This window comes from Phacochoerus africanus, chromosome 1 (assembly GCF_016906955.1).
Source record: "Phacochoerus africanus isolate WHEZ1 chromosome 1, ROS_Pafr_v1, whole genome shotgun sequence".
NCBI classification, from domain to species: domain Eukaryota; kingdom Metazoa; phylum Chordata; class Mammalia; order Artiodactyla; family Suidae; genus Phacochoerus; species Phacochoerus africanus.
In genome coordinates this window covers 238,790,175-238,816,653 of record NC_062544.1, presented here as the reverse complement: position 1 = coordinate 238,816,653, position 26,479 = coordinate 238,790,175, and the positions used below count along the sequence as shown (strand labels likewise).

The 26,479-nt window shown below is 36.8% G+C and overlaps 1 protein-coding gene across 25 annotated transcripts in view; it reads right to left on the bottom strand.

Annotated features, from left to right (window-relative positions):
- ABI3BP (ABI family member 3 binding protein) overlaps window positions 1–26,479 on the bottom strand; it is a 276,498-nt gene that overhangs the window by 91,765 nt on the left and 158,254 nt on the right. For 13 of the 25 annotated variants that reach the window (XM_047793435.1, XM_047793465.1, XM_047793526.1 and 10 more), the window contains 20 exons: window positions 25,181–25,246; window positions 23,718–23,792; window positions 23,088–23,162; window positions 22,072–22,146; window positions 21,117–21,188; window positions 20,274–20,348; window positions 16,122–16,163; window positions 15,258–15,302; window positions 14,524–14,610; window positions 14,046–14,093; window positions 12,726–12,800; window positions 11,745–11,792; window positions 10,185–10,244; window positions 9,296–9,391; window positions 7,914–7,946; window positions 7,022–7,123; window positions 5,984–6,043; window positions 5,079–5,162; window positions 3,423–3,482; window positions 834–893 (listed from right to left, as the gene is read on the bottom strand). In XM_047793435.1, coding sequence (XP_047649391.1) covers window positions 834–893; window positions 3,423–3,482; window positions 5,079–5,162; window positions 5,984–6,043; window positions 7,022–7,123; window positions 7,914–7,946; window positions 9,296–9,391; window positions 10,185–10,244; window positions 11,745–11,792; window positions 12,726–12,800; window positions 14,046–14,093; window positions 14,524–14,610; window positions 15,258–15,302; window positions 16,122–16,163; window positions 20,274–20,348; window positions 21,117–21,188; window positions 22,072–22,146; window positions 23,088–23,162; window positions 23,718–23,792; window positions 25,181–25,246 — 1,338 coding nt within the window. The remainder of the gene's footprint in view (window positions 1–833; window positions 894–3,422; window positions 3,483–5,078; window positions 5,163–5,983; window positions 6,044–7,021; window positions 7,124–7,913; window positions 7,947–9,295; window positions 9,392–10,184; window positions 10,245–11,744; window positions 11,793–12,725; window positions 12,801–14,045; window positions 14,094–14,523; window positions 14,611–15,257; window positions 15,303–16,121; window positions 16,164–20,273; window positions 20,349–21,116; window positions 21,189–22,071; window positions 22,147–23,087; window positions 23,163–23,717; window positions 23,793–25,180; window positions 25,247–26,479) is intronic. The other 12 variants (XM_047793511.1, XM_047793656.1, XM_047793446.1 and 9 more) reach the window with 11 other exon arrangements.

The following is a 26,479-nucleotide window of genomic DNA, read 5'->3' as shown; positions in this document are numbered from 1 at the left end:
GAAAAGCTTTATGTTATTCTATGTCTTGCCCCTCTGGGTACGAAAGAGAGCTCATTCTAAAACCTGTTAGATTTTTCTAAAGTTCCATGAAATTGGAATTTAAAGTTTTCACTTCTTTTATGCCAATGCATCTTTTTTTTTTTTTTTAATCACTGAGGGTACTTTGGAGGCAGACTCATGTATATAGTCAAATTATTGATTCAAGACATGAAACTTAGTACTTGTAATCAGATACTCATAGAACTTCCTCACTGGGGGAAAATGATTGAGAAGGAGGATTCGATTCTGGTGCATCTGGGAGGGGAAGGTAGGGTCACACTAAGGAAGAAGCTTATCATTTAAATTTTCAGATTTGGATAATTTTCTATTTGTCAAATCAGTAATAAAACACATCATTACTTAAGGACCAACAAAGAAACAAACATACCATGCAAACCATTTTTTTAAATATCTAGAAACTTAGGTGTGCAAAGGAGCTTGAGAGTAGCTGTTATTGCTGATCAGCCTAGAGAAGACATAGATCCCAATTTGCTTTAAACTCAGCCGTAGCACAGAACACTGTTCAACGAAGCACAGGGCAATGTGACAATTTCAGGTGCACCATGAGGCAGGGAAATATTCTGAACTAAGCTCATGCCTGCTCTCGTAAAAACAATAGGAAACTTGTTTTTAAGAGGCTTCCGCACTCTTCAGATGAAAGAAGTGACTGAATGGCAACGGAGGGTGATGGTGGTGATGTTGTGAAAGAGAAAAAGCCATGTGATGGGGATGGAGACTGAACGAACTGTACAACCAGCAGCAAAAGCATTAGGTGAGTGGCGCAGGGTCGTTACCTAATGTTATCCCAGAGATCTCGGTTGGAAAAGTAACAGGTTCAAGGTCTGTAACAGGAACTGAAGTAATTAAAAAAAAAAAAAAAAGAGTTTTTTTTTAATGTGTGAAGAGCTACAACATTCACTTCAAAATGAATCTTACCAGTGTAATATTATTACCTCTAGAATAATTTTTTAAAACATTTCTGAGTGAATGGTGGTGTGAATTGAAATGTGTCTCTTCAAAATTCATTATGTTGATGGTCCTGACTTTCAGTGTGACTACCTTTAAAGGGCCTTTAAAGATGCAGTTAAGATTAAATGAGGTCATAAGGATGAGGCCATAAGCCAAAAGGACCATTGTCCTTGTAAGAAGAGGAACACAAGGGATGCTCACACAAAGAGAGAAGGCGGCCATCTGCAAGCCAAGGAAAGAGGCCTCAAGAGAAATTAAACCTGCCGACCTCTTGATCTTAGACTTCCAGCCTCCAGAGCTATGAGAGATATATTACTGTTGTTTAAGCTACCCAGTCTATTTTGGGCAGTCCTAGAGGCTGTTAATACCAAGGAAACTCAATTGCTGTGCTCAGACCTGGCCCATTTGTAGAGGTAGTCATGAGCTAGTCATTACCTCTGGTCTCCTTTTAGCCCCACAAGAGGGAAGTGGTTCCTGTAGTCAGTGCTTGATTATCCAAGTCTACTTTGGTAGACTTTAGGACATTCTTAGGCATTTACTTAAATATGTTTCAAATAGCCCTCATGTGAAAAACTAACTTGCACTTTTGTGCATGCTGAATAAAGAAAATATCAACCATGTTTATCAAATTATGGGAAATGTTCCTAAAGAACCAAGAAGTCATTCCACAAATAGCCAAAGATGGCTCTGATAATCTTGCTGAGAACTCAGCTTTGGAAAGATCCTATGACTTCTGCCCAAACAAGAAGGGGCAGCCATTTGGTTCGTGGCACCCAGTAAAGCACCTTTCTACACTCAGCATGCAGGAAACTATTGAAGGGTGGACAGAAGAGATTTATGATGCTCATTAAGAGTAACATTAGTCTTATTCAACTTCAGGTGGTGTCATTTGAATGCATGGTCCCCAATAAAAGTGTGTTGCCTGGCACTAGAAGAAGCAAGATCTCTACCCCCTCAGGTTGCTTCTATATAAATCCTTTTTTTTTTTTTTTTCATCTTTTGCTCTCATTTCTCCACTTGGGCAAATTCTGACATCAAGGCTCCAACACCTTCCCTGCTCTCCTGAAGCTCATGTTGATTTTCACTTCTTTAAGATCTGCTGTAGAGGTATGAGATGGAGGAATCTGGGTCCCTCAATCACCGCTTAGGAAAGAACTATAGATCAAAAGCACTGATTTTGGATTACATGCGAGTTTAAAAAAATCATATATTGCCCATTAAAAAAATACCTACTATAAGTTTATACTTAATATTTGTGTACCTAAGAAAAATGAATTTGCAAAAACACCCTGCCCAATTTTCATCTTATAGGCTTTTCATGCAGAGAAGTATTTGTGCTCAACTAGCCTTCAGACTAAGAAATACTACTCAGCATGAGAGAAGATTTTGTCTTTCCAAATATGGACTTCTTGCCAGCTCTGAAGAGTCAAAAGGACTCCGTGCTTCCCTTACTGGAGGTATATAGGTTTGTTTACATTTTCAACCAGTGACAGGCAGCCAGGCACCTTAAAACAGGACCCTGCTTTGTCTGGTGTAGTGTCAGCTACATCTGGACTTGGAGTGGTTTTAAGTTTGTGTTGTGAGTGACATGTTCGTTGGCACGTTTTTGGAAGTAGGAAAAGATAACCTTCAGTTACTTTAAAGCTTATGTTTCTGCAAATTATAGGTGTTTCAAAAAAATCTTCTTTAAGTTTTCTGAAGCTTGATAGATTTTCTTCAGTTTCAGGAAATGTATCTTTCTAGTGTGAAAAGTTTTCCCCTACTATGCTAGTTATCTTCCTTGGTTATTGAAGATAATTTGAGGACAAAGTTGATATATAAAATGAAGTTACTAATTTAAAGAGTCAAGACTGATATTTTTATCACATTCTCCTAGAGTCCTCTGACTGCATTAGAAAAGTTTAAGAATCATTTCTAAACTATGGTGGAGAGTAAAAGGGAGTCAGATTTACTTTAAGGATGAGGCTTACTATTTAAACTTATTAGCCTTGATCACATTATGTTAGACAAGTCACTAAAAATACATTACCCAAATGTTAACGAACAACAAAAAAGCAGGCAGATTTTTAAAAAGGCAAGTGTACAAAAGATGTATAAATACATTTCCCTGTCACAACCTGGTTAGCATAGATGCGAATCAGGTACTTTCATGAATATATGAAATTTACCATAACAGAGAACTCTGGTTGAGCATAAAGAGGCATAGAAAAAAATTTAAGTTACAGGGCAGGAAGATATCCCAAATAAGATCTAGGCATGGCTCTCTTTAGAATAAGAAGTAACTTATTTTATGCATGTTTAACTCACAAGATAAAGAATTTAACTAAATGACAACAGAGTGGAATGAGCAAAAGTCTGACAATGAGCAAAAAAAAAAAAAAAAACACTTGCTGAAGGTCAGCGAGTGGCATTACCAAATGGTGTACCTGGAGCCTCTTTTATGGGAGTAACTGGTTCAAGGTCTGTAGCAGGAACTGACAAAAAACAATAATAAAATAAACGTTTATACAGTGTATGCACCTGGGTACCAGTTCATCACTTAGGAGGGACTGTCTTTGCAGTCTTTTCCTAAGAAGTACCCCTGAAGTTTCTTTCTCTGCTGATCCTAGTCTAAGTAATATACCAAAACAGACCCTACTCATCTTGCTAACAGCTCATCTTTGGCAAGAGACCACAAGCTTTGGTCAACTGGGCAACTTAAGAGAGCAAGATAAAGGGCAGCCATTGAGTCTATGGTTCAGCTGGGTATTTATTCCTCCGTTCCATGCCCAGAGAATGCCTACCATATATGGATACTGATGATTCTTATATGAAACCCAAACTCCTAAGTCTAACAGTAAAAATTCCTTTTCTACTGGTCCCATGAGCCCAATTAGCTGCAGCAGCTTCAATAAAATGAAGACTTACAAGTCTTAGAAGACTTACTTCACTTAGAAGACTGACCACCTTCATTGGTCAGGGAAGTCTCTGCCCACTTCACTGGTTTCCACACGTCTTGCCTTTCTGAGCTTTTCACCCTCTGGTCCTCTAAATCTATAGTGATTTCAATGCCCAAGTCCTTCCTAATCTTCTGGTTCTCCCTACTCATTTCTTTAAACCAGGGGCTGACAAACTACGGTCTGTAGGCCAAATCTTGCCAATAGTTTCTTTTATACAGCCCATTTCCTTTTTTTTTTTTTTTTTTTTTAATGGCTGTACCCATGGAATATGGAAGTTCCTAGGCCAGGGACTGAATCTGAGCTGCAGCTGTGAATTACACTGCAGCTGCAGCAACGCCAGATTTTTAACCCACTGAGACATAGCGGGAAATCCATTTCTGTTTTTAAGTGGTCATACAAAAGGAAGGGGAAGAAAAATATGCACCTGAGACTATTTGGGCCACAAATCCCCAAATATTTACTATCTTGCCCTTTATAGAAAAGATTCGCCAACTCTTGCCCTAGGTCTTTACCATGACTTATACAACTGTTATAGTTACTGAGAAATAATCCATTTGTCCAAACATATGTTTGTTCTGTAGCTGGTTCTGTCCACCTCATAATTCAATATTTAAAAGATGAATTAAAAAAAAAAAAAAAAGGAGTTCCCGTCGTGGTGTAGTGGTTAACGAATCCGACTAGGAACCATGAGGTTGTGGGTTCGATCCCTGCCCTTGCTCAGTGGGTTAACGATCCGGCGTTGCCGTGAGCTGTGGTGTAGGTTGCAGACACGGCTCAGATCCCGCGTTGCTGTGGCTCTGGCATAGGCTGGCAGCTACAGCTCTGATTAGACCCCTAGCCTCGGAACCTCCATTTGCCGCGGGAGTGGCTCACGTAAAGGCAAAAAGACAAATAAATAAATAAATAAAAGATGAATAGAAGTGAATGAGAAGCCAATGAAATAGACATTTAGAGAGCAGAATCTAATTCACAAAGTGGAAGGAATTTGGCCACCACTTAAGACCTCTGCAGCTATGCTCTGGCTGCCTACTCTGGAGTGAAAGCAGCCGCTGATCCTAACTTTTCCCTTCTCTTCTCTGGACCCCACTGGGACGGGCTGCCCGAACTCCTCAACCAGATCTACACATTTACCCGGTTCTGTATGAGGTGCTTCAGGACTTGGTGTGGTTTTAGGTTTGGGACGTGGATGACGAGTTCTTTGAGGCACTTTGGGAGCTAAGGAAGAAAATTTTAGGTTAATAGAGCATTTTTAGTTCCAGAAGCTGTGGACAGAATTATAATTTTGTGAGTTTCAGGAAGTTTTTGAGTTTGAAATATTTGCCCCTGTTTTGATGATTGCCTCTTTATATAATTTATCTTACTTTGAGAAACAAAAGTCACACAGAAACATGGAGACCTCACAGGGATTTTAGAGTAAAAAAAAAAAGTTTCCAAAACCTACTGCATTATGGTGACAGCAGGGGAGGTGTTGGGTAACTCTATATTAATGATGGTGCTTGTAACTTCAATTTACTAGCTTTGGGCATATTTCCTATTTCACTCCTTACTGAGAAATAGACCGTATCATTACCTAAAGTGGCAAAATAAAAACAATCATGCACGCAGTAAAAATGTAGTTTAGATCTGCACAACAAATATGCCACACCATAATAGCTGTGACAATGTACTCAGTTTAGATCAAGGCGAGACATGCCCTTCCCCATCCCCCACTGACTGCATTTCAAAATCAGCAACACAAAATTTGATTAGAAGGTTACATAGGAAGGAGTTGCCACAAATTCAAATGTATCGCCTTGCAGATATGTACACTAAACTAAGTTCATATCTGGCTCTCTTAATAACAAAAATGAGTTGTTTTAATACTCTTCAATATGTTGAAGATATATATTAATAATATATCTTATATGAGAGGTAGCTGAATGACAATAGAGGATGACATAGAGTATTGTGAAGCAGGAGAAGCTGTGGTTGTGATACTGATGAAATGTGTCTGAAATGAGCAGAAGCAGAGGCTGATGGACATAATGTGTCATTACCTATTGTGGTCCCTGGAGCCTCCGTCCTAAGAGTAACTGGTTCAGGGGTTGTGGCAGGAACTGCTCAAAGTAATAAAAGAAATCAAAGAGATTTTCTGAATGCATGAAGTGTCAGAAAATTCATCTTATTAGTAAAAATAATGCTTCTGAGACTTCTAGGGAAGAGGGAAGGGGGAGGGAAAGGATGGGTTACACAAAAGCTTTAACACCTAGAGGCAGGAACTATGGAGGTAGGAAGTGGAGGGGAGGAGAGGGGGTGTGGAGTGGGGGGAGGTCACCCTAGTGTCTGTCTACCACACATAGGACAGATAGCCAAAAAAGCAGCTGAGATTACACTCGATAAAACACCACAGCCTTAGTGAAAACATTGCTGTTTAATATAATATGGTGAGGAATAACCTCTTGGCTTGTGGTATCATATCAGACTATGATCTTCAGTTCTAAGGACAGAAAAAGTATGGTCCTGTGCAGAAGTAAGGACCACTGAAGCCCTCTGGATCTAACTTATGCTCTTGGCTAGTCACCCCAGCCCTCTTTAGTTCATCCTATGGGCCCTAGGTCAGGAGTGTATCCACACTCCATCCTCTGGGACAACAGCTTCATCCAAAGCGTTTCCTGTTCATCAGTTTCTGTTCTCTCAACCCTCCACTTGTCCAAACGCTATACTGATTTTTTGCCTTAATTATCCTGGCTATTTTCCTGCTCTAAGTATTTACTATACTTCTAGCATATAGCATCTGTATCATTTGAGAAATTATTTTACCTTTGTATAAATATGCTGCCTTACATTATTTTCTACCTGTTTATAGTTTTTGTTTACAATTAAGGTACAAAATGATTGGGAAATAAAACATAATTCCTACTTCTGATGTATCTCATAACTGCTAATATGGTTATGCGGACACAGAAGGGATGAATAAAAAAAGTAGCTTTTCTCTTAAGAGATATACAAGGATGGACCTATTATGTGCATAGAATTTAGGGTCCCAACTAGGGTAGAATACTTGGATTCCTTAAACCAGAAACCACATTATTTACCCAGTTTGGTCTGAGGTACTTCTGGATGGGGTGTGGTTTTAAGTTTGGGGCGTGGACGACGGGGTCTCTTTGTGGTTGTTGTTGTTGTTGTTGTTGTTGGAGCTGAAGGAAGAAAACTAAGGGTTAATATAGTGCTGATGCCCCCATTAACTCTGAATAGGAAGATATAACAGGGTTCTAAACTTTCTAAAACTTGTCAGTTTCTTTGAGTGGAGATACCTTAGTAATTTTGGTTTGAAATTTTCTCCTTTAATACAGTGATATATTTCTCCTTTTATATTTGAGAATTCCCTTATCAATTGAATTACATTACAACTATGTTTAAGAAATGAATGTGAGGAACTCTCATTTTCTTAAAAAGGTCCCTAGGGACAAATCACACTAAATGGTGAGTATGAGAGAAGTTCAAACAATCCTATTGTATTCACTTACAATTTATAATAGCTAGGCCTGGAAAAATTCGCCATTTGGTAATTTACTAGAGTAATTACACAAAATTAGATAAAGTATAAATATTTTAAAAAATTTAAGTAGAACTTGAAATGTATAAAGATGCTTATAGAGACTTCATTGTATCATAATTGATACTGCATTGGTGGTTTGAAACAAGGGTTATATGGAGAATCACATTGGGACTTCAATGCTAACAAACAGTACTATTTAAATAGAGACTCAGACTGACATGATGAAAGTACAAGCTGGGAGATGGCACAGACAGCCGTCTTGAAATAAAGTCCATATATATATTAATGTTAGAAAACCTTTTCTATTTTAAGATGCATACAGCAATAGGATGACAATGAATTATGACATCATCATCTCTATAGCACCACCGATAAGTCTGACAACGAATAAGAAAAAGCACTTGCTGAAGGACATAAAGGGTCATTACCTAAAGATGTCCCAGGAGTAACAGGTTCAAAGTCTGTAGCAAGAAATGATCAAAAGCAATTTAAAAAAAGAAATGTTAACACATAAGAAAAATCACCACACTTTCTTGAAAATGAACTTTACCAGGAAGCATTGGTTCTACTGCCAGAAAGCAAACTTTTTAAAGTTCTGAGGTGAAGGTACAAAGATATTTGATCCTATGTAATGGTTATGTCATTATTATCTCCCCATAGTTAGCTCCAAGTATTGCTTTTTTATATTATCTGGTAATATAATAGAAGACTTCGTTTAGAAAAATCTTTAGGCATCTCTTTAACAACGTTATGGTTAACAATTATGAGAAAAGAATGTGAAAGTATAATTTAAAATACTATATGTTGGAAAACAAAGCCCTAGATCATCATAGATGCAAGGGTTGGTACATTGAAGTAGATACTGTGATGAATAACCAAAACAGACAATGCTCTTTGTCGTTGAAAGTCTACTTTGGAAAAAGACCAAACAAAGGCATATGGAAGAGCAAATACAGGAGGTCATTCAGTCTGCAAAACTTGTCGGTGCATCTCTCTGTTATCAGGACAAAGACTGATCAGGAAAGAAAGAAGAGTACACTGTGGCCAAACAGCTCAAATCCAATCATGGACGTCAGGCATCCAAAGTCCTCTCCACAGACCCATCGAAAAGTAGCACTGCTGGCCACAGTTTCCGAGTGCCAGCCAAATGGACATAGCCTTTCTCCCTTCTCACAACTGGGTTCCACTTCTAAGTCCTATCCCTTTGCTGTCATCCACACATACGGCACCTTCCTGCTTCTGTTTATGCAATACCTGTTCATCCTCCATACTCCTGTTCATAGAACCTATGAACTCTATACACTTCAAGATCCACATTACACTTTTCAGACCATAGATCTTTCACTTCCCTAGGAATTAACTATGTGTCTAACAGGCGGTAAAACTCAATAAATATACTGTTTTTGTCCATATTCCTTTATAACCACTTATGAATACTTTCACATAAGAGCAGCTTCTTTCCTCAAAGAAGCTAAATCATTTGTTATTTCCAAACAATCCCTCACAGATGCTTATGTAGTACTTAATCAAATATGAGACTAATTGAACTAAATAGGTTAAATGCTTAAAAAAGAAAGGTTTTGTTGGGCCAGAATCAAAGAGAGAATGTAAACGAATGTTCACAGAAGAAAATAAAATACAAGGTACCAAGAAGATACCAAGCAGCATGAGGAAGTCGCACAAACTGACACAAGCACTCGTAACTTGGGCCTCCACCCTGAAGGCTCACAGGGTTACTAAGTGGAGAGATACACTGCCACCCAGTAGCATATCCAAGAGGGTTCATGGATGCCAGGAACCACTTATTTACCTAATTTGGCCTGAGGAGTCTCGGGGCTCGGCGTGGTTTTAGGTTTGGGACGTGGACGTGGACGACGTGTTCTTGTTCTTTGGGATGTTTTTGGAGCTGAAGAAAGGAAACTGGTTAATGTCTTATGACTGCAGAAAGAAAGGATTATACATGGCTCTAGGTTTTCTAAAATTTTGCCACATTTTCTTGAGTCTTGAGAAATGTTTCTCTTTGGTTTGGATTTTTTACAATATTTTCTATATGCAAAAGCAGTGTGGGAGTGTCTACTAACAGTTCTTTTGAGAAATAACATATAACATTATTTTAATTATCTGAAAACTTTGCTATTATTGCTGCTGTCAGATTTTCAAAGAGGACCCTGAGGGAAGTCAGAAGCACAGCATGTCCATTTCACATTGGAGAGAAACCAGGCTGGCCTGCTTTGCGGAGATTGTATTTAGAAACTAGTTGGCTTAGACATATAGCCCTTTAAACATTAGCATAAAGACATCTTATTTCTTAAGATCACTGGCTGACAATAAAAATGCCTGGCATATCTTAAAACAACTTTCTATTGATGGCCACAGAATTTTACCTGATGCCTATGGGGCAGATACTCCCTGCAGTACGTGAAATTCAGCAGACCCACAGGCTCTGTAAAGCGTTAATAAAGCTGGATAACAGGAGCAAGAGGATCTCTGCACTAACTTTACACAGGCTTATATTCTAACCCACTAACTTGTTTTAAACATCTTCAATACATTCAAAATGAAAAATAGAGTTGAGTGATGAAAGAGGATGATGAAAGAAAATCTTACAAAAGAGAAAACCCTTTGACCAAGATAGAAATGGAATAGATGGGACAGTAATCAGAAAACACTCTTGCTTAACAAAATAAACAGTCATTTACCTAATGTCGTTGGAAGAGCCTCAGTTCTCAGAGTTACAGGTTCAATGTCTGTGTCAGGAACTGACCGAAAGCAATACAATAATCAATGGAGATTTAAGAAATGTAGGAAAAGGGAGACAATTACCTTGAAAATGAATCCTTTTAATCCCATAATGTTTAAAAAGCATTTATAAACTCTGGAAAAAGAATATTTATTCTGTAATAACTGGCTGTACTCTGGTACCCATTTATCTTACAAAACAGCCATACCCTTGGCATTTTGCACCCCAGTGAGACCAATGAAAAGTGGCCTTTTTGGTGTTTAATTATTTGATTGTAGCTATATTGGAAACTTGGCTCCAAAATAAGTCTGTCTCCTATGTATTTTAAATAACTCTGACAAATTATTTTGAAAAGTTATGTTAGTATTTGAAAGGCTTTCACTATTTTTTTGAGAAATGGTGGTAGTGGTCAGAATTTTCAAAATGTTCTTGGTCTATTTATTGGAGATCTGTGACAGTTATGCAATTAATGAACTTGTGCCTTTTTCTCCACAATAAATGTGATTTTCTTTCTTACAATTTGTCCTTATTTGTACATTTATTTCAAATGGACACTTAGGAGATAAGTATTCAAGTGAGGAACAGAGATGATTATGAAAAAAATCTGAAAAGTAAAAATTCAACTTTTTGCCTGGATAAACAGGATTTCTATATAGTCCTATAATATTCTGAAATGATTGAGTTATGCATAGATATGAAACTAAGATTTATGATTCCTTGTTTTTAAATTAGTGTCTCTATTTTTCGTTAAGTGCAGAAGATTGACTACAACATTAAGATATCTTATCACCAGAAACTCTGTAAGCATTTATGCAGAGACTGCCTTTTGCTGAATGTCCAAGTTAGCATAGCACAGAGTTAGTTTAAGTCACATTTGAGAACATCTTCTGAACTAATGGAAAACACAGCATCTGGATGAGATGGAATGTGACAGCAACAGGACAAAAGCAATATTCAAAGCTGACTGCCTTCAAACAAAAATGGGGAATCCCTATTTTGTTTGGAATCCCTATTTTGTTTGGGATCGACACCCCTACATGGATTTGTCAGCAGAAGGGCCCAGTTGCATTTGAATAGTATGGAATAAAGGAGGAAAGGATTTTTATGAGAAAGAGACAATTAGGTATTTTCTCAAGCCCCAACCAGGTTTTTCATTGCTCCTCTCTTACATCTTAAATTACATACACATCAAAGGAGAGATTTCAAAAATGTCCTCGTTTGAAGAATGGATGGAGGGAGCGCCTGAGACTCCTGCCAATATCAAGTGCTGCAAGCAAGCAGACTACCTCTGAAGGTGATCAAAGGAGGAACAATAGTCAGGGGTTATAAGCTGGGCAGCAGATGTAAGAATGCCCAACGATACAGAAAACGTCCTTGTTGAAAATGATAAACAACTTGGGGGAATAAATGAAAACGTTGATGAATGACCATTGTTTACACAAGAGAATACAGACAGTGATGGAGATGAGAGGGACAAATCTGAGAAACATTGACCAAGAAGGAAGATATCCATCATTACCTATGGTTGTGGAGGGTGCTTCTGGCTCAGATGTAACAGGCTCCAAGACTGTGCCATAACAAATAAACAGACATAAGTCATAAAAGTCAAGAAGTCTGAACTTTCAGGTACTCACTAATGCTTAATTCACAGGATCCAGAACCTGGCTGATTCTAAGTTGATATAAATTACCTCACAACTTTTTTGTCTGTTTGTTTTCCTTTTTTGGCCACCCCATGGCATACAGAGCTCCCAGGCCAGAGATCAGATTGAGCCACAGTTGTGACCTACACTACAGCTGCGGCAATACCAGATCTTTAACCCACTGTGCCAGGCCAGGGGATCAAATCTGCGTTCTGGTGCTACAGAGATACCAAAGATCCCTTTATGCCACAGCAGGAACTCCTAAATAGCATTCTTGATAAGCTTATTTATTATGACAGATGTTCTCCTAGTAAATTTGAATTTTATACTAATTGGAATTCTAGGAGAAATTTTCAGTTGAAAAACAACTTAATTTTCAGGACTATTACATAATATCTTCTTACTTAGCTGAAAAATCACTTAGTTAATAGGAACTGTTTAAAATACCAGTAAGGTATTTTAGAGAAAACCAATCTCCATGTGCTTATAAAGGAAGAATAGTGTCAGCCTCTCTAATGGTGTCTGCTAAAAACACTTTCAAAAATGTTCCAGATGCAGAAGAACCAGGCTTCTATTTATTACAAACCTGATTTCAGAAAACAAAGCCTAAAAGTGCTTTAAGAAAAAGGAATCTGTCAGACAATCGGATGTAAAATTTACTCATTTCGCAAATATTGATCTGTTCATTTAACACATAAAACATCAGTGTGGCTACCTTGAGAATATAATGAATAAAATCATATTATTTGGGTTTCTCTGCTTTATATGATATGGCAAATTATAAGCATTTTCAGCAACATCCCCAAAACACTTCAGAACCAAAACTTCTTAAACCAAAGCTCTGGAAATTGTGTTTACCGGATTTAGGTGGTGGCATATCTGGTTTTGCTGTGGTTTGGGGTTTAGGAAGTAATTGCTTTGGTGGTTTTGAATCTGAAGAAGAAAGGTGCTATAATTAGTGTCATGTCAGAGCTGTGAATGTCAAGATTAATGTTACTTACACACTGTTTTCCTAGTTACAGATCAAGGTACTGAAAGTAGTGATTACCAAGCTGGATTTTAGGTACATCTGTTCTACGTGTAGTTTTAGGTCTTTTGGATGGTTTTGACGCTAAAGAAAAAGGTATTAAAAATTAGCATGGTCATGGCTGAAACTGTCATAATTAAGGAAACATATGCTCAAAGATACTATATAAATTCAGTGAATATGCAACATAATTAATTCTTGGGAAAGGTGTGAAATTATTCCATCTCTATTGATATTTCTGAAAAAAAAATCTTAAGGAAATATTCAAAATGTGTCTTTCAGCAAAAGTAAGGAGAACTACAATAACACTTTCTTTCCGTGTAAGTAATTTTTAAAATAAGTATAATAGTTCTATTTCTTAATTGATAGGGTTTTTCAGTATAAAAACAGTAAGGTAAAAAATTTTAAACTTGCCTAGTAGGAAACCAGGAAAATAATCATAAATACTTGAAATTATACACAATGTTACATGGTTATTGATTTCTAGAATTTTCTAACCTAAAACAGTGACAGATTTATTGTGAATGCTGAGAAACTACAATGAAATAATTATAATCAAACAGTAGGAGGACTGAAAACCATAAAACCAGCTTGAGACTTTTAATGTTCTGAGGTTACTAAGACCATTACTATTTTTATCTTGTACCTTAGACCAAGAACAGTGTGTGTGTCTTTGGTTATCAAAACGTGCTCAAAAACATTCTTCGAAGAAACAGAAAAGCTGAAAAGGCCATTCATTATATTTCATGCAGCTTTTTAAAAGGGAGAGGACTTTACAAATTGAACAGGTAGAGCAATGAAATGGAAATCACAGCACTAGAATGAAATGTTGCCATTTGTCAAGTCCAGGGTGAGCACAAAAGCCCCTGAGAAAGAGTAGATGGTTTTCTCAACACAAGGACACCTGTGATGGAAAGACATAGCATTTATGGAAAACCAGGAAGTTGTGTCCAAAATCACAGACCTTCCCTGAATAAGCACACAGAATTCTAGAAGTTTCCTATCTTCAGGCTCTTCAGACCCAGATAGGAAACATGAGGGAAGGCATGAAACAAAACTGTGATGGTGTGCAGAGCAGCAGTCATGCCTGGGTGGAAAGTAGGAAAAGCAAAATGACAACTTGGGAAACAATTGGAGGAGAGCAGAATTACCGATTGTGGGCCCCAAGGGCTCCGGCTGTACCGTAGCAGGTTCCAGAGCTACAGAGGCAAAACCCAAAAATACCGATTATGTCAAGAAGTGGCACCTTGAGGAAGGAAAAATTCTTCAATTTTACTTAAGTGGTACTTTTTTCTGAATGTAATTTTCCTTTTTATTTTTTTCATTTGCCCCTCATCTCCCCATTGCTTTCCCACTCCTCATCTGCCATGAAAATGCATCTCCTCTAAGATTTTCAGGGTGACCTACTTTAATGGTCCACTTAGTGGGCCAGTTTATTGCTGTGTGAACTTAATAGCTATAAATAAAATATTAACATGCACTAATAAAATGTGAATATAGAAAGTTTAAATAGAAAAATCAACTATACTATTTCCTAAAGCCCAGCTCTTTAGGTAGAAAGTAGCTATTATATCAGAAACTGTATATCCCGTTTTCTAAGTTAATTGGAACCCTGAATATCACATTTACCAGGTTTGGACTTGGGCACATCTGGACTAGGTGTGGTTTTAGGGCGGGGGCGGGGACGGCGACCTGGTCGTTTCGTCTTTGGTGGCGCTAAAGAAAGAAAATGAGCTAGTTAACACACAAATGGTGGCTCTACACACTGACAGACAACCCCGTGTATATCTTGGAAACACACTGAAGCCCTTTGGTTTATTGCAGGTACATATTCTTTTGTTTTGCAATCTTCTATCATTATTTACCCAATTTAAGGAGGTCTTGAATAATGATTATCTTGCCAAATATTTATAAATAACTGTTCAAGAGATCTATTCTTCTATTTTGAGCTGGAAAATTCATAACTTTGTACAGCTTGGAGAAGACAGTCTTGTACAATTTTTGAAAGTATGTATTTAACAGGAACAAGATAAAAGTTACACTTAATAAGGCACTGGAGATAAAGATTAAAATTTGGCCTAAGCTTCAAAAAGAAACATTTTTCACTTAGCACGTGAAAAATCTCCAAATCAGTAACATGTGTAAAAAGGCTTTGATTCAGAAATTATTTCAGGAAAGGCAACTTTTAATGACTGAGGTATAGTTTTTAAACTATAGGATTTAACAGTTTTCTCTGAGAGAAGAGAGAACACACACACACAGAAATGGACATTAATAAACAAATCCATTACTTGTGAGCCTGTTAATAAAGACACCAGCAATCAGGACAAGAGGAAGCAAAGGTAGGTCACTCACTGCATTACCTAATGTTGTTGAAGGTTTGGTTCCCAGTGTTCCAGGTTCTAAGACTGCATGAAAAATGATCAAGAAAGAATCAGAATCAAAGGAAAAATGATGAACTTTATTGAAATATGAAAAATACTTAACTTTTAATTACTAAGTTGAGCCAACATAAATGGTGAAATTTTTATCCATATGAGAAGTTCATTTTTATATGATTCCTGTGTTTTCAGACAAAATGAACAAAACTATAGCCAGAGAGTTAAGTTTGGAAAGAAAAGTGGAAAAAAAAAGGCATGGGAGATGTGAATGCAATAAAGCAACCAACAGCTCATGTTATGAAGGAAAATATGGGTAATTGGCTAAGATGGCACTAGCAGAACACATGTTTTGCTCTCTTGAAGAAAAAGAAGCTGTAAAGATTGGAGTAAGTTTTTCTATTTCTCTTGTTTAATGAATCTCCAAGGGACACATTAGGACATTTAGATCTGGAAAGACCATAATGCTTTTCAAGAAAATTTGCAAATATTAGAGTTTCGAAAGTAAGAAAAAGACCTCCAAGAGTGAAAACACAAATATGTCCTGGGGAAGCCATGGTTCTCTATGGGAAATAAACAGATTAAAACCAGCACAGGACATAGTCCTCAAGTATAAGGAGGGACAGCAGGGAATGTGACAAGCTAACATCCAGATGGCTTTCATGGCTGTCTCAGAGCCTCTGCTTAGATAAGCACAGGCAGAGAGTTTATCTTCTGGCAAAAATGGCTGAGAGAAAGATCTGAAGGATAACGAAGAAATAATTTTTTAAAAAGCTAAAGCTAAAGTTGAACTCAGAGGGTGTGAAAGAAAGACCATTCTTTTCTACTCACTAAAGTAAACTCCATTACCTATTGGTGGTGGTGATGGTGGTGGGGTCTCAGGTTCCGGGGCTGCAATGAAAGTGAATATTAGCCAAGGTGATGCTGACAAGCACCATCTAAAGTAGAGATGAAAAGTCCTTTTCATATGAGAATTCTCTCACTGGTGATCATGTTCAACTGCCTTACGGAAAAAAATCTCAATCACCCCACAGTGTCTCCACAAACCAAAGCAGAAGAAAGAATTGAGAATTATAATTTTTGGTGTTGATTTTTAGCTATTTTCCCCATACTGCCTCTGGTGCCTTTTTGACTTTAAAAGGAGGTCAGGGTGGCCTCTTGGAGGTCGTTCCCCTGCTACCTTGTTTTAATGCAGGAGAGTCAGGTTCATCTAAGGAAACGGGAAGAGAGAGCAGACCCATCAGACCTGCAACCACATTGAAGCTCTGTTAGTTCTGAACAATTTTCAGCCTGATTGGAGATCAGACTCTTTTGCAAAAAACCGGAATTCAACTATGGTCTAAAAAGGTCCACAGGTGTTCATATGATATTCCTCATATTTACTAGCATGTACTGAACAAAGTGATTTACATATAAGATTTATTCCATTTAAATTAGTAAAGCAATAGAAGTCAGAAAATAATCTCAGATTTCACAAAATGCTGAATATATTGAATAAAATTATTATCTAAATATTCTGACAGTTAACAAACTCTCCAATGTCATTCAGACTGCAGAAAGTAGATTATTCTTCATGCTGAATATGGTTTGGTAAAAATCTCTGTCTGGGGTTTTTAAAGGATCGTCCAATAGGATTCTTTTTCTATAGAACGAAAAGAATTGTTTTCTTTCAGAAAGAAAATAAAAAAGGAACTCAACTTTTGAAATATAAAAGTAAGGACTTTTTGAACTTTTTTTCATATAGAAATTAATTAATATCGTACCCTTGACCAGCTTAACAGAATTTAAATAATTTTGTCCTTAATATTACTTTTATTACATTTACCAGAGTTATCACTGATATTGCTGCATGGGTGGGTGTGGAAAGCTTTGGGGAAGCAAGTAGTGACTCTTTAGCAACTAAAAAAGAAAATATGATGATAAATAATTCAGATAGAGAATTTTCATTTATTCTGAAAGCAAGGCATAATGGCACAAGGTGTTACCAAAAGGCGGCATCATTCATCAGAATGTCTGTGGCCAGAAAAGAGTTCTGACTTCTCAATAATTTGTCAGAAATAGATAATAACAATGGCAATGTTGTTGTGGTATATCAGATAGAAGTGCCTTAAGCAAAGTAAAAAGTGTGTGTGAGTGAGAGAAAGGGGCAGGGAGTGGAGGAATCTAAAGATCTCAGATGCTATAGGAGAAAGGGAAAATAAATAGTAAATATCAGTAATTAAATATAATAAGTATCAAAAAAGAGCTATATCTGAAAATAGCAAAAAACAATATACTCTTGAAACGTCAAGATTTTCATTCATGTTTTAATTTCTACAAAGCTGCCTTCTAAAAGTGTGAAAAAGTAAGATTTTTACTACTTGTAGCATCTTTTCACAAAGATTAAAGAATGCTGTCTTTATGAAGAAAAATCAGCATTTATGAGTTCTAGAGACTAAGACCAAATAGGTATGGAGCCCCATCAATGATGCTTCCAATTTACCTACATATAAATATATTAAAGTCATTGTTTATTAAAAGCAAATATATCTTCTGATAAGAATTACTCTATTTCATAGCTTTAAGGTCTTATGGATAAAGGTATAAAAATGGTCCATAAAAAAGCTGAGTGATAGCCAAATAACTATACCACTCACCTCAGCACAAAACAAAGAAAACTGAAACTTGCTCATGGATCTGTGACTAGTAATGAGTACAATTTATAACTCCATCCACTGTGTCAGAGAACTATGTACAACAAACACCTGTAATTGGAAGTCTCTCCCTTTTTTTCAAGTTAATTAAAAACTTAAAGAGCCGAATGTCATTACAATCTTGATTAAGAAAGAAACGATTCTTACTGAATAAGGCAGACAAGTTGGGACATGGAAGATGGCTGGGATTTTCAAGAAAAGCACTGGATTCTGCTTATAAAACAAACCAAAACCAAAAACCAAACCAAAATCCACAGTTTTCACTTGTTAGTTTAACCACAAAGGAAAACCACAGGAAAAGCAGCCTGTGTGGAAAGTGAAATGGAAAAAGAGGAGAGTATGAGGAGAGAGATGGGAAAAGCAATGAATGACTCAAAACAAACAAACAAACAAACAAAAAAACCCAACAACTTTTGGTGGTTCATTTGCTCTCCTGGACCTTAGCTGGGAACAAAAACCTCTGGCAGAGCTATAATGGTGGCTGCCATAAAATAATACATTTAAAAAAGCTAAAACCCAAACAATGGTTTGCAGACATCAGGTCATTACTCTGTGTTGTCTCAGACCATTCAAAAGTCCACTGAATTGGTTTAAGTTTAGGTGCAGATTCTGAAGTGGTAATACTTGCTATTAGATGAAAAAGTGTGGCTATTCCTAGGTGATTAGAAGGTAGACATCAAAGGACAATAAAGTCATTATCTTCCAAATAATTTCCCACATTTTCAAAGGAAATGTCAAATTAAGAAATCTTTTTGCTCTAATACCCTAGAGTGATAAGAGCACACTTTCCCACCCTAACTTGTATTCATGAATTTCCTCTCAGAAGTCTTTATTTTTCAGAAAACACTTAACTTGATAGTATAATTTATCATGAATAAATGGTAATCAACATTTGGAGCATTTTTTAATGTTTTAAAATTCTATCATCTAATAACAGAAGTTATTAGATTGGAGAAACATTTATTTAAAGTTCTGACCCAAACATAGGGTAATACTTCTTGATCTGCTTGGTAATAGCCCCAAAGAATTGGTAATACTCCCCTAAATACAGAATAAATATAATTGTTTCTACCTTATTCCAAAGTCCTCTGGGCATAATTTAAAAATAAATTAAAAAATAATTTTAAAATGTACCTTAAAATCTTCACTCAGAGAGCTGTCAGAGTCCTTTGATTTAAATTGCTAGGGTACTTACATTTTATTAGCTATGCTCTCTCTCCAAATTGCCCCTCTGAATAAGAATCCTTAATTCCATTTCTCTGACTTGGAGACCTCACTCACAGAGGCAACATCAACTCTGCTTCCTTTGCCTAATCCCCAATTTCCTTCGGCCCAAGGCCTACAACAGCTGGAAATCTCACTGCCTCTTTGAAAAGAGCCATGAGGTTCTGTTTCTCAGCAGTTACATTTTTCTGCCTTACCCATTTCATTGCAAAAAACCAAATATGCCCACTTAAGTAGAAAATCTCTCGCTTTAATAATCCCATTTTGTAAACATACATTAACGAAAAATCCATTGAACATTACAGTGAGAAATATATTTCTCTCAGAGCTAAGGTGTTAAAAGGTTGACAAAAATGATGAGTTGTGACAAAGCTCCCCACGTACAATCTTATAAATCAATATTTAAGACTGCAATATAGATTCTGGAGAGAGAGAAACAATGAAGATCTATCTGATCATTAACTATAACCTGCAATATTTATGCAGGGGACTGTCTCTGCTTTTAACATACACAGAATAACCTCTCCTAGCAAAAAAGAAAAAAAAAAAAAGCCTTTTTTTTCTTCAGTAAAATGCCATTAATATCTCCTGGGAACTAAACAGAAGTCAGGGTTCAGAAATCAACCCTCATTTAGAAAGAAGTCATAGAACATTAGGAGAATCGTGCAGCCTGAGAATGGAGAAGCCCCCAAACAAGGCAGGATTCTTAGGAGATGGAAAGTCTTCTTCACTTTTCAGCTGAAAGGCTACTGTTCAGTATGATCAGAATTCCAATCAGCTTTGCCACATGGAAACTATTCTGCAGTCCTAGACAAGAGAGGTCTCAATCATTCACATCACTCTATTCTGTGTTTTCTCTGTGATGGCCATGAGCATAATGAGCCACCACATAGCTCACAGCCATGCTATGATAATATCAGATGAGATGGCTAAAATGAGGTCATTTCATCTGATTTTTGTTCTTTTCATGGAAATTTGTATCAAATAAGAAAATACAAATCAGAAGTTCTTGCTCCAAAAAATGGCATAAAATAATTTTCCAATCCTAATTTTGGAATATCAAAAGAAAACTCATGGTAATTACCAGGTTTGGTGTGTGTCACTTCTGGACTGAGAGGAATTTTAGGTTTCAAAGAAATAAATGGTGTTTTACTGGGAGCTGGAAAAATAAAGAAACAATGTCATCGACAAATTGATATGTAGGCATTTCGGCATCTAAAATCACAAAAGGAAAATCTATACTTTAAGTGGAATAAACCTATCATCTTGGATGATTATGGAAATATCCCATTAAAATAATAATTCAAAGAATAGCATTTAATAAAATACAGTAAGACATTTTCATCTGGTTTGAGAAAACATTTCAAGAGAAATAGCACTGCAACTAGTTGCCCTAACTACACAAAGTGAGACAATGATTTTAATCCATGCTTAAAAAAAAAAAACAAAATCAGTGTAATGATTTTACACATTATTTCACATTTTCAGGCACATCTAAGTCTTTAAACACCAGAAAAGAGAAATATTTTAAAATTAATATTTACTGGTAGGCATAACACTATGGTCTGTGGCATAGAGACATTTTACTAACACCATAATAGAAAGCTATTTTTCCAAATGAAGTCTGAAGTTGAACTTGAGGGCCTTACTCAAAAATATGGAGAATTTTTAAAACAGTGATTTGGTAGAAGATGAGAAAGTGTCAATGGTTTAACAGCTTTCCAAGGTACAGGATGCTGTCTCAATGCTGAATTCACATCTCCTAACTATAGGGCCAGCTATCCAAAACCATGAAAGCCATGGGGCTGTTGTACACACACTTGAAATGATCCAATAACAACAGAGATCAAGACGTTACATATAAGTTGGGATACTGGACTTTCCATGGAGAAATGAAGAAACACATCTACTAAGGACATATTGTTACCCAGTGTTGTCCATGTAGGTTCAGGGCTTTTAGAAATTTTAGATGTAATTATTCCAGGACGTGTGGTTCTTTCTGGTGATGGAAAGGAAAAACAAATTAAAATATTCTAGAAACAATAAAGAACATCCTTCAAAGAGGAACTGAATGACCCTTTTAAAATCTTGCCATATTTAGTCAGTGTTTATAGTAGTAAAGCAAGTAAAAGTTTGGGAAATAATTTTTAAACTCGCTCATAATAGTGTAGGCTATGAAAAATTGGAATAAGCAATGGAATAAGCACAATGAAGTTTGCTAAGCATGTTCTGAGTGTATTTGGCAATGAAGAATATCACCTCTAGGTTGAGAAAAAACTTCTCCCTGAAACTCTGTGCCATAATATATGCTGTTTCCCTCTTCTTTTCCTCCAAGGAGCATATTTTGAGGCTTATACTTCTGACTATTACTTTCCTTTTCTGAGCTTCTACACAAGTATTACAGTCTCACAAGTAGGTTATATAATCTTTTGCTGCTCTCATTGTTTATGATATGTCATTTTTTGAAGATTATGAGCAATTGGAAAGGCAGAGTCATGCCCTCTCCATCTCAGCCATTGCCTGAGTGCAAAACAGGAAACAAAGCAGGCAACAAAAACAAGGAACTGTCAGTCTAATAAACACTTAAATATAGATGCATGCCAGGAAAATAAGTCACACTATGTATCACTATGACAACATGACTAGTTTCAACGTTTATACCCAAATTCACATGTGAGAACGCCATGGATATAATTTTCAATAAAAATCACATTAAAAGGTATGATTTTTGATATATTGCATTAATTATTCATCTTCAGTTAATTTCAAATTTTATGAAGTGTCTTTAATCTATAGAATCATATCACTTTTTATGATAAGGAGATGGACATTATTTATTTAGAATTAAACATCCTGAAAGGTTAAAAGAGACAGTTATTTACCAGGTTTAGTTCTTGGTATTTTAGGCCTGAGGCGTCGTTTAGGTGTAGAAGGGATAGATGTAGTTTGCAGGGGAGCTGAAAGAAGATTTAATATAGCTTTGATAACTGATTTTTCTCATGGGTCAGTCTGATTATAACTATAAATTCGTAAACTTCGCGAGTACAAGAACTGCTTTTTTTTCTTTGTATCCTTAGAATGCCCAGCACTGTGTTTTACATAGAATACGTGCTCAATAAGTAACTGTTGATTGGGCCCAAAAAGAATTAAATGTCTATGTGAAAATCAAAGGTACATTGTTCAGTTAAATGTACAGAAACAGAGCACCCTTGAGGGATCGAACCCACTCCTCATGGATCTTAGTCAGGCTCCTTAACCGCTGAGCCATGACAGGACTCCAGAACTTCTTTAATTCTGTAGATCACACCTAACCTCACCAGAAGTGAAACATGACTAATTTAATTATTCCAATAATTTTCTATTATAGAATATAGGTTGTGTTACTCTCTTTTACTCATCTTTCTTTATCTTGTCCAGGACTGCAGACCCTGCTTGGTGCTCTTTGTACTTCAAATACATTGAGAAAAACAGTCCCACCAAGGGGCATCTAAATATGTTAATTAAAGGTAATATATTTTAAAATAATTATCATCCATCATTTTGCTGCCATTTTCTGGTTGGCATGTTTGCAAGCAGTTTAGAAAGGAAATAATTCTTTAAAATATGTTGAAATAATTCTTCAACATAATGGATTGTTATGTTGTACACAGGAAACTAATTTAATGTTATATATTAATTTTAGCTCAATTAAAAAATATATATAGAAACCAAGACAATGGAAATTCTTTGAGGATTATCAGAAAGCTAAGGGATGATGGATAATGCAGCTCTTTGAAGAATTTCATGGTAGAGGATGAAGGGAAATATTTACTACTGAAAATATTCTGAAAAGGGCAACATGACTGATTCGTTTTGTCACTTCATCTCTTCTTTCAACTATACAAACGTCATTAATTACCAGGTGTTGTAGGTTGCATTTCAGGACTGGTAAAGATTTCCAGTTCTGGAGGAACGAATGGTGTTTCACTTGGAGCTGAAAACACAAACACCCCATCCCAACAAGTAATTTTGGTTAAAATGAGGTATTTGAAGAGTTTCAACATGCTTTTAGATGGTGTAACCAAGCACATGCTAAAGGACATGAATAAGGATGAAAAATGCATGTGGTCTTGAAAGCTGGTGGATGAAATGATAATTAAAAGGGAGGGAAAAGGAAAGAATGAAAATGTTCAGTAGCTGACTCCAGGCAGCCTCAGTGCATGGAAGAGAGGTCATACAGGCCACAGACATGGAGATGGGATGAGATGGTGATGAAGATGTCCATGCAGTTTTCAAAGCTTTTCATTCCTTCAAGGATGGAAAAAATATCATCTATTATGGTTCAAAAAAAAAAAAAAAAAGAGAGAGCCCAAAATGGAATGTAAGATGCCTGCATTGTAGGAAAAAATATATGTATATTATATTCAGAAATAGGAAAGAAAGAAACGATTAGATGTGATGGAATGAAATGGTCATTTGGAAGAAAGGCATTCACATGGATTTTCTTTTGATGGAAAACAAAGTACAATTTTTCTGTTAAAAACATTACCCAGTGTTGCCCTTGGCTGTTCAAGAGTTCTAGAAGTTTTAGGTGGGAGAGAATCCAGAAATGGATCGCTTGTTGCTGTTGGAATAAATGTCAACATTTATAAAAGCAGTAGAAGGCCCCAGGAATAAAATACAAATTCATGAGTAATAAATTATGCCTCAAATGGGGAAAAATATCAAGAACATTTGAGAGATTGCTGACCAACATTTTCAAACTAGTGATTCATTAGGAGTTTAAGATGAACTCATTTTAAAAAACATACATACTTCAAACATTACAAAATGTGATAAAAGAGTTCTTCCTATATTCAACTTGTTTTCAACTTATTTTTCTCGTTCCGTCCCTCTGTTTCTTAACTGCTAACTGAACCTACTCTTAGCATCTTAGCATTCTCTTTATTTTTATTTTATTTTTTTAAGGGCCTCACCTGAAGCACATGGAGTTTCCCAGGCTAGGGGTCTGATTGGAGCTGTAGCCACCAGCCTATGCCAGAGCCACAGCAACGTGGGATCCGAGCTCTGTCTGCAACCTACATCACAGCTCATGGCAACACTGGATCCTTAACCCACTGAGCAAGGCCAGGATCGAACACGCAATCTCTTTAATTTTTAAAATTTTCTGATGCTATTTTAAATTATTTGCCTTTATTTATCATGGCATACATAGAGCTAAGTCTACATATGCAAAAATTACCAGATATATGTCTCTGTGTGGCAGAAACCAGTCTTATCCACATTCAATCTCTTGCAGTACCTAGTAAGTGCTAAATAAACACTTGCTCAAAGGGATGATTAGACTGAGTTAAACTCACTGTATGGATCAGTAAGTGAATACCAAAGATTAGACCCAATTATATTTCTATTGACAAATGAATGACAGGATTGCTCTAGAATAGCATTTCTACCCTCGGCACTATTGCTCTTTAGGGTTGCATAGTTCTTTGTTGGGGAGCTGTCCTGTACATAGCAAGGGTTTAGCAGCATCCCTGGCCTCTACCCACTGTCAGAAATACCTTCCCCAACTGCGACAAACAAAAATATCTCTAGCCATGGTAGAATATTTTTGTGTGGGGGCAGGAAAAGGGAGAGGTGGAGGAAAAAGAGTAAAACCACCCCCACTGGGGAAACACAACTCTAAGGAAAACTCTTTAGGAATCTAAAGCCATTTTAGAATGATTCTGAACAGTAGAGTGATAGGCCATTTTGTCACTCTGCCTCGGTGGCAACCTAATCTATCTGCATCTCCCACATGTGGCAGAGTTTATTTCCTGATGGATGTGAAGAAATAATCTCTCAATGGGAGAAGGGGGTAGAATTCATCTCCCTGGCACAGACTGCCACACCTCTTCTGGGGACCTCTAGAAAGTGCAATTTTTCCCTCTGCCAAAATGAAAGGGAGAAAACCAGATGCCGTATTGTCAGCACACCTGGCATCTAAAACAAGAGTTGAGAGGCTAGGTATACCTGTGTGGGGCTCTGCTATTTCAGGCTCATCTGATGTTGTAGGGCTTGAGAAAACATCATAAGCGGCTTTTAAAAGAAAAGGTAAAAGAAAAGAGAAGCTGTTAGTTTTGATTAGTTTTAAAAGATTTCATGACACATTTCAGTGCTGGCAGAGGAGGGCAGTTTGATGTAGGTGCTAGGGAGCATTGGCTGTGGGCTACTGGTCTTGTCACCCATGTGTAAGCAATCACCAGGACTTGTCTCTCCTCCTTCTCGCCCTAAACTAAAGGCTTTTATGCAGCGAGCCCTGACTCTGGCCTCTAGGGTGATGTGAACATGGTGCGGTATGTTTACATGAAGTGGTGCCAGCTCTAAATCAAATAGCTTCAAAGAGCATAATATAAATGAAGTCAGAAGGCAATTTGAGGAGAGATTTCCAAAGAAGGAAATAGCAGTCATGTTGAGGTGATTTGCACAAAGTCTACTGCTTGGTCTTTCTACTTAGTAAAATTTACCATCATGATATCTAGATAGCACTTTACAGTTTGCACAATACTTCCTCATACATCAGCTTATTTAACTCTGTTAATATCCCTGAGAAATAAGCGAAGTAGACATTAGCCTCATGAATCTCCATTTTTCTAGATAATGAACTTGAGATTCACTGGCTTGAAGGTATTTGCTAGTGGTCCCACACTAGGATCATCAAATTCCGCGTATTTCCCATTCCATCAGCAGGGCCAGGAATGGCAGAGTTAAGACCAGCTCCTTCTGCTCACACTGTCATTCCTACCATTTTACCTAGAGGCAGATTTCTCTCTACATTCCTCCTTGAAGTCAGGAGCCTCCTATAATCTGGATGGATTTAAAAAATAAACTGTATATTGTATATAATGAAAAGTAGGGTGACCTTAAAAATACAAGTTGATTTTAATATAGGATAATTTTCATGTTCACTTAAGAGTTGAATCTGCAAGCGAAAATAATATCAAAATTACAACAGTTCTCATTTGGGTACAAAGAGCTTTCACCATGATAATGAGAGGTGTAGAGGAAGCATACGCTGTCATGAGGCAGGTATTACTTTCCTTGCCCATTGAAAATGGCTGTACAGAGATAAACTATAAAGGGAGGAGCTCACAGGAAAATTTATGCAGTGGGGTGCCTTGTAATTCAGTGACAATGTAATGATTTTTAATCATTGCCTCTGAAGCTGTCAGAAAGATGAGACCAGACCATGTGCCACACTCTGATATGCAGAGAGGGTAATTTATATTGTACTACATAGTAAAGAGGTAGGACATACATTTGTTTGTGCAG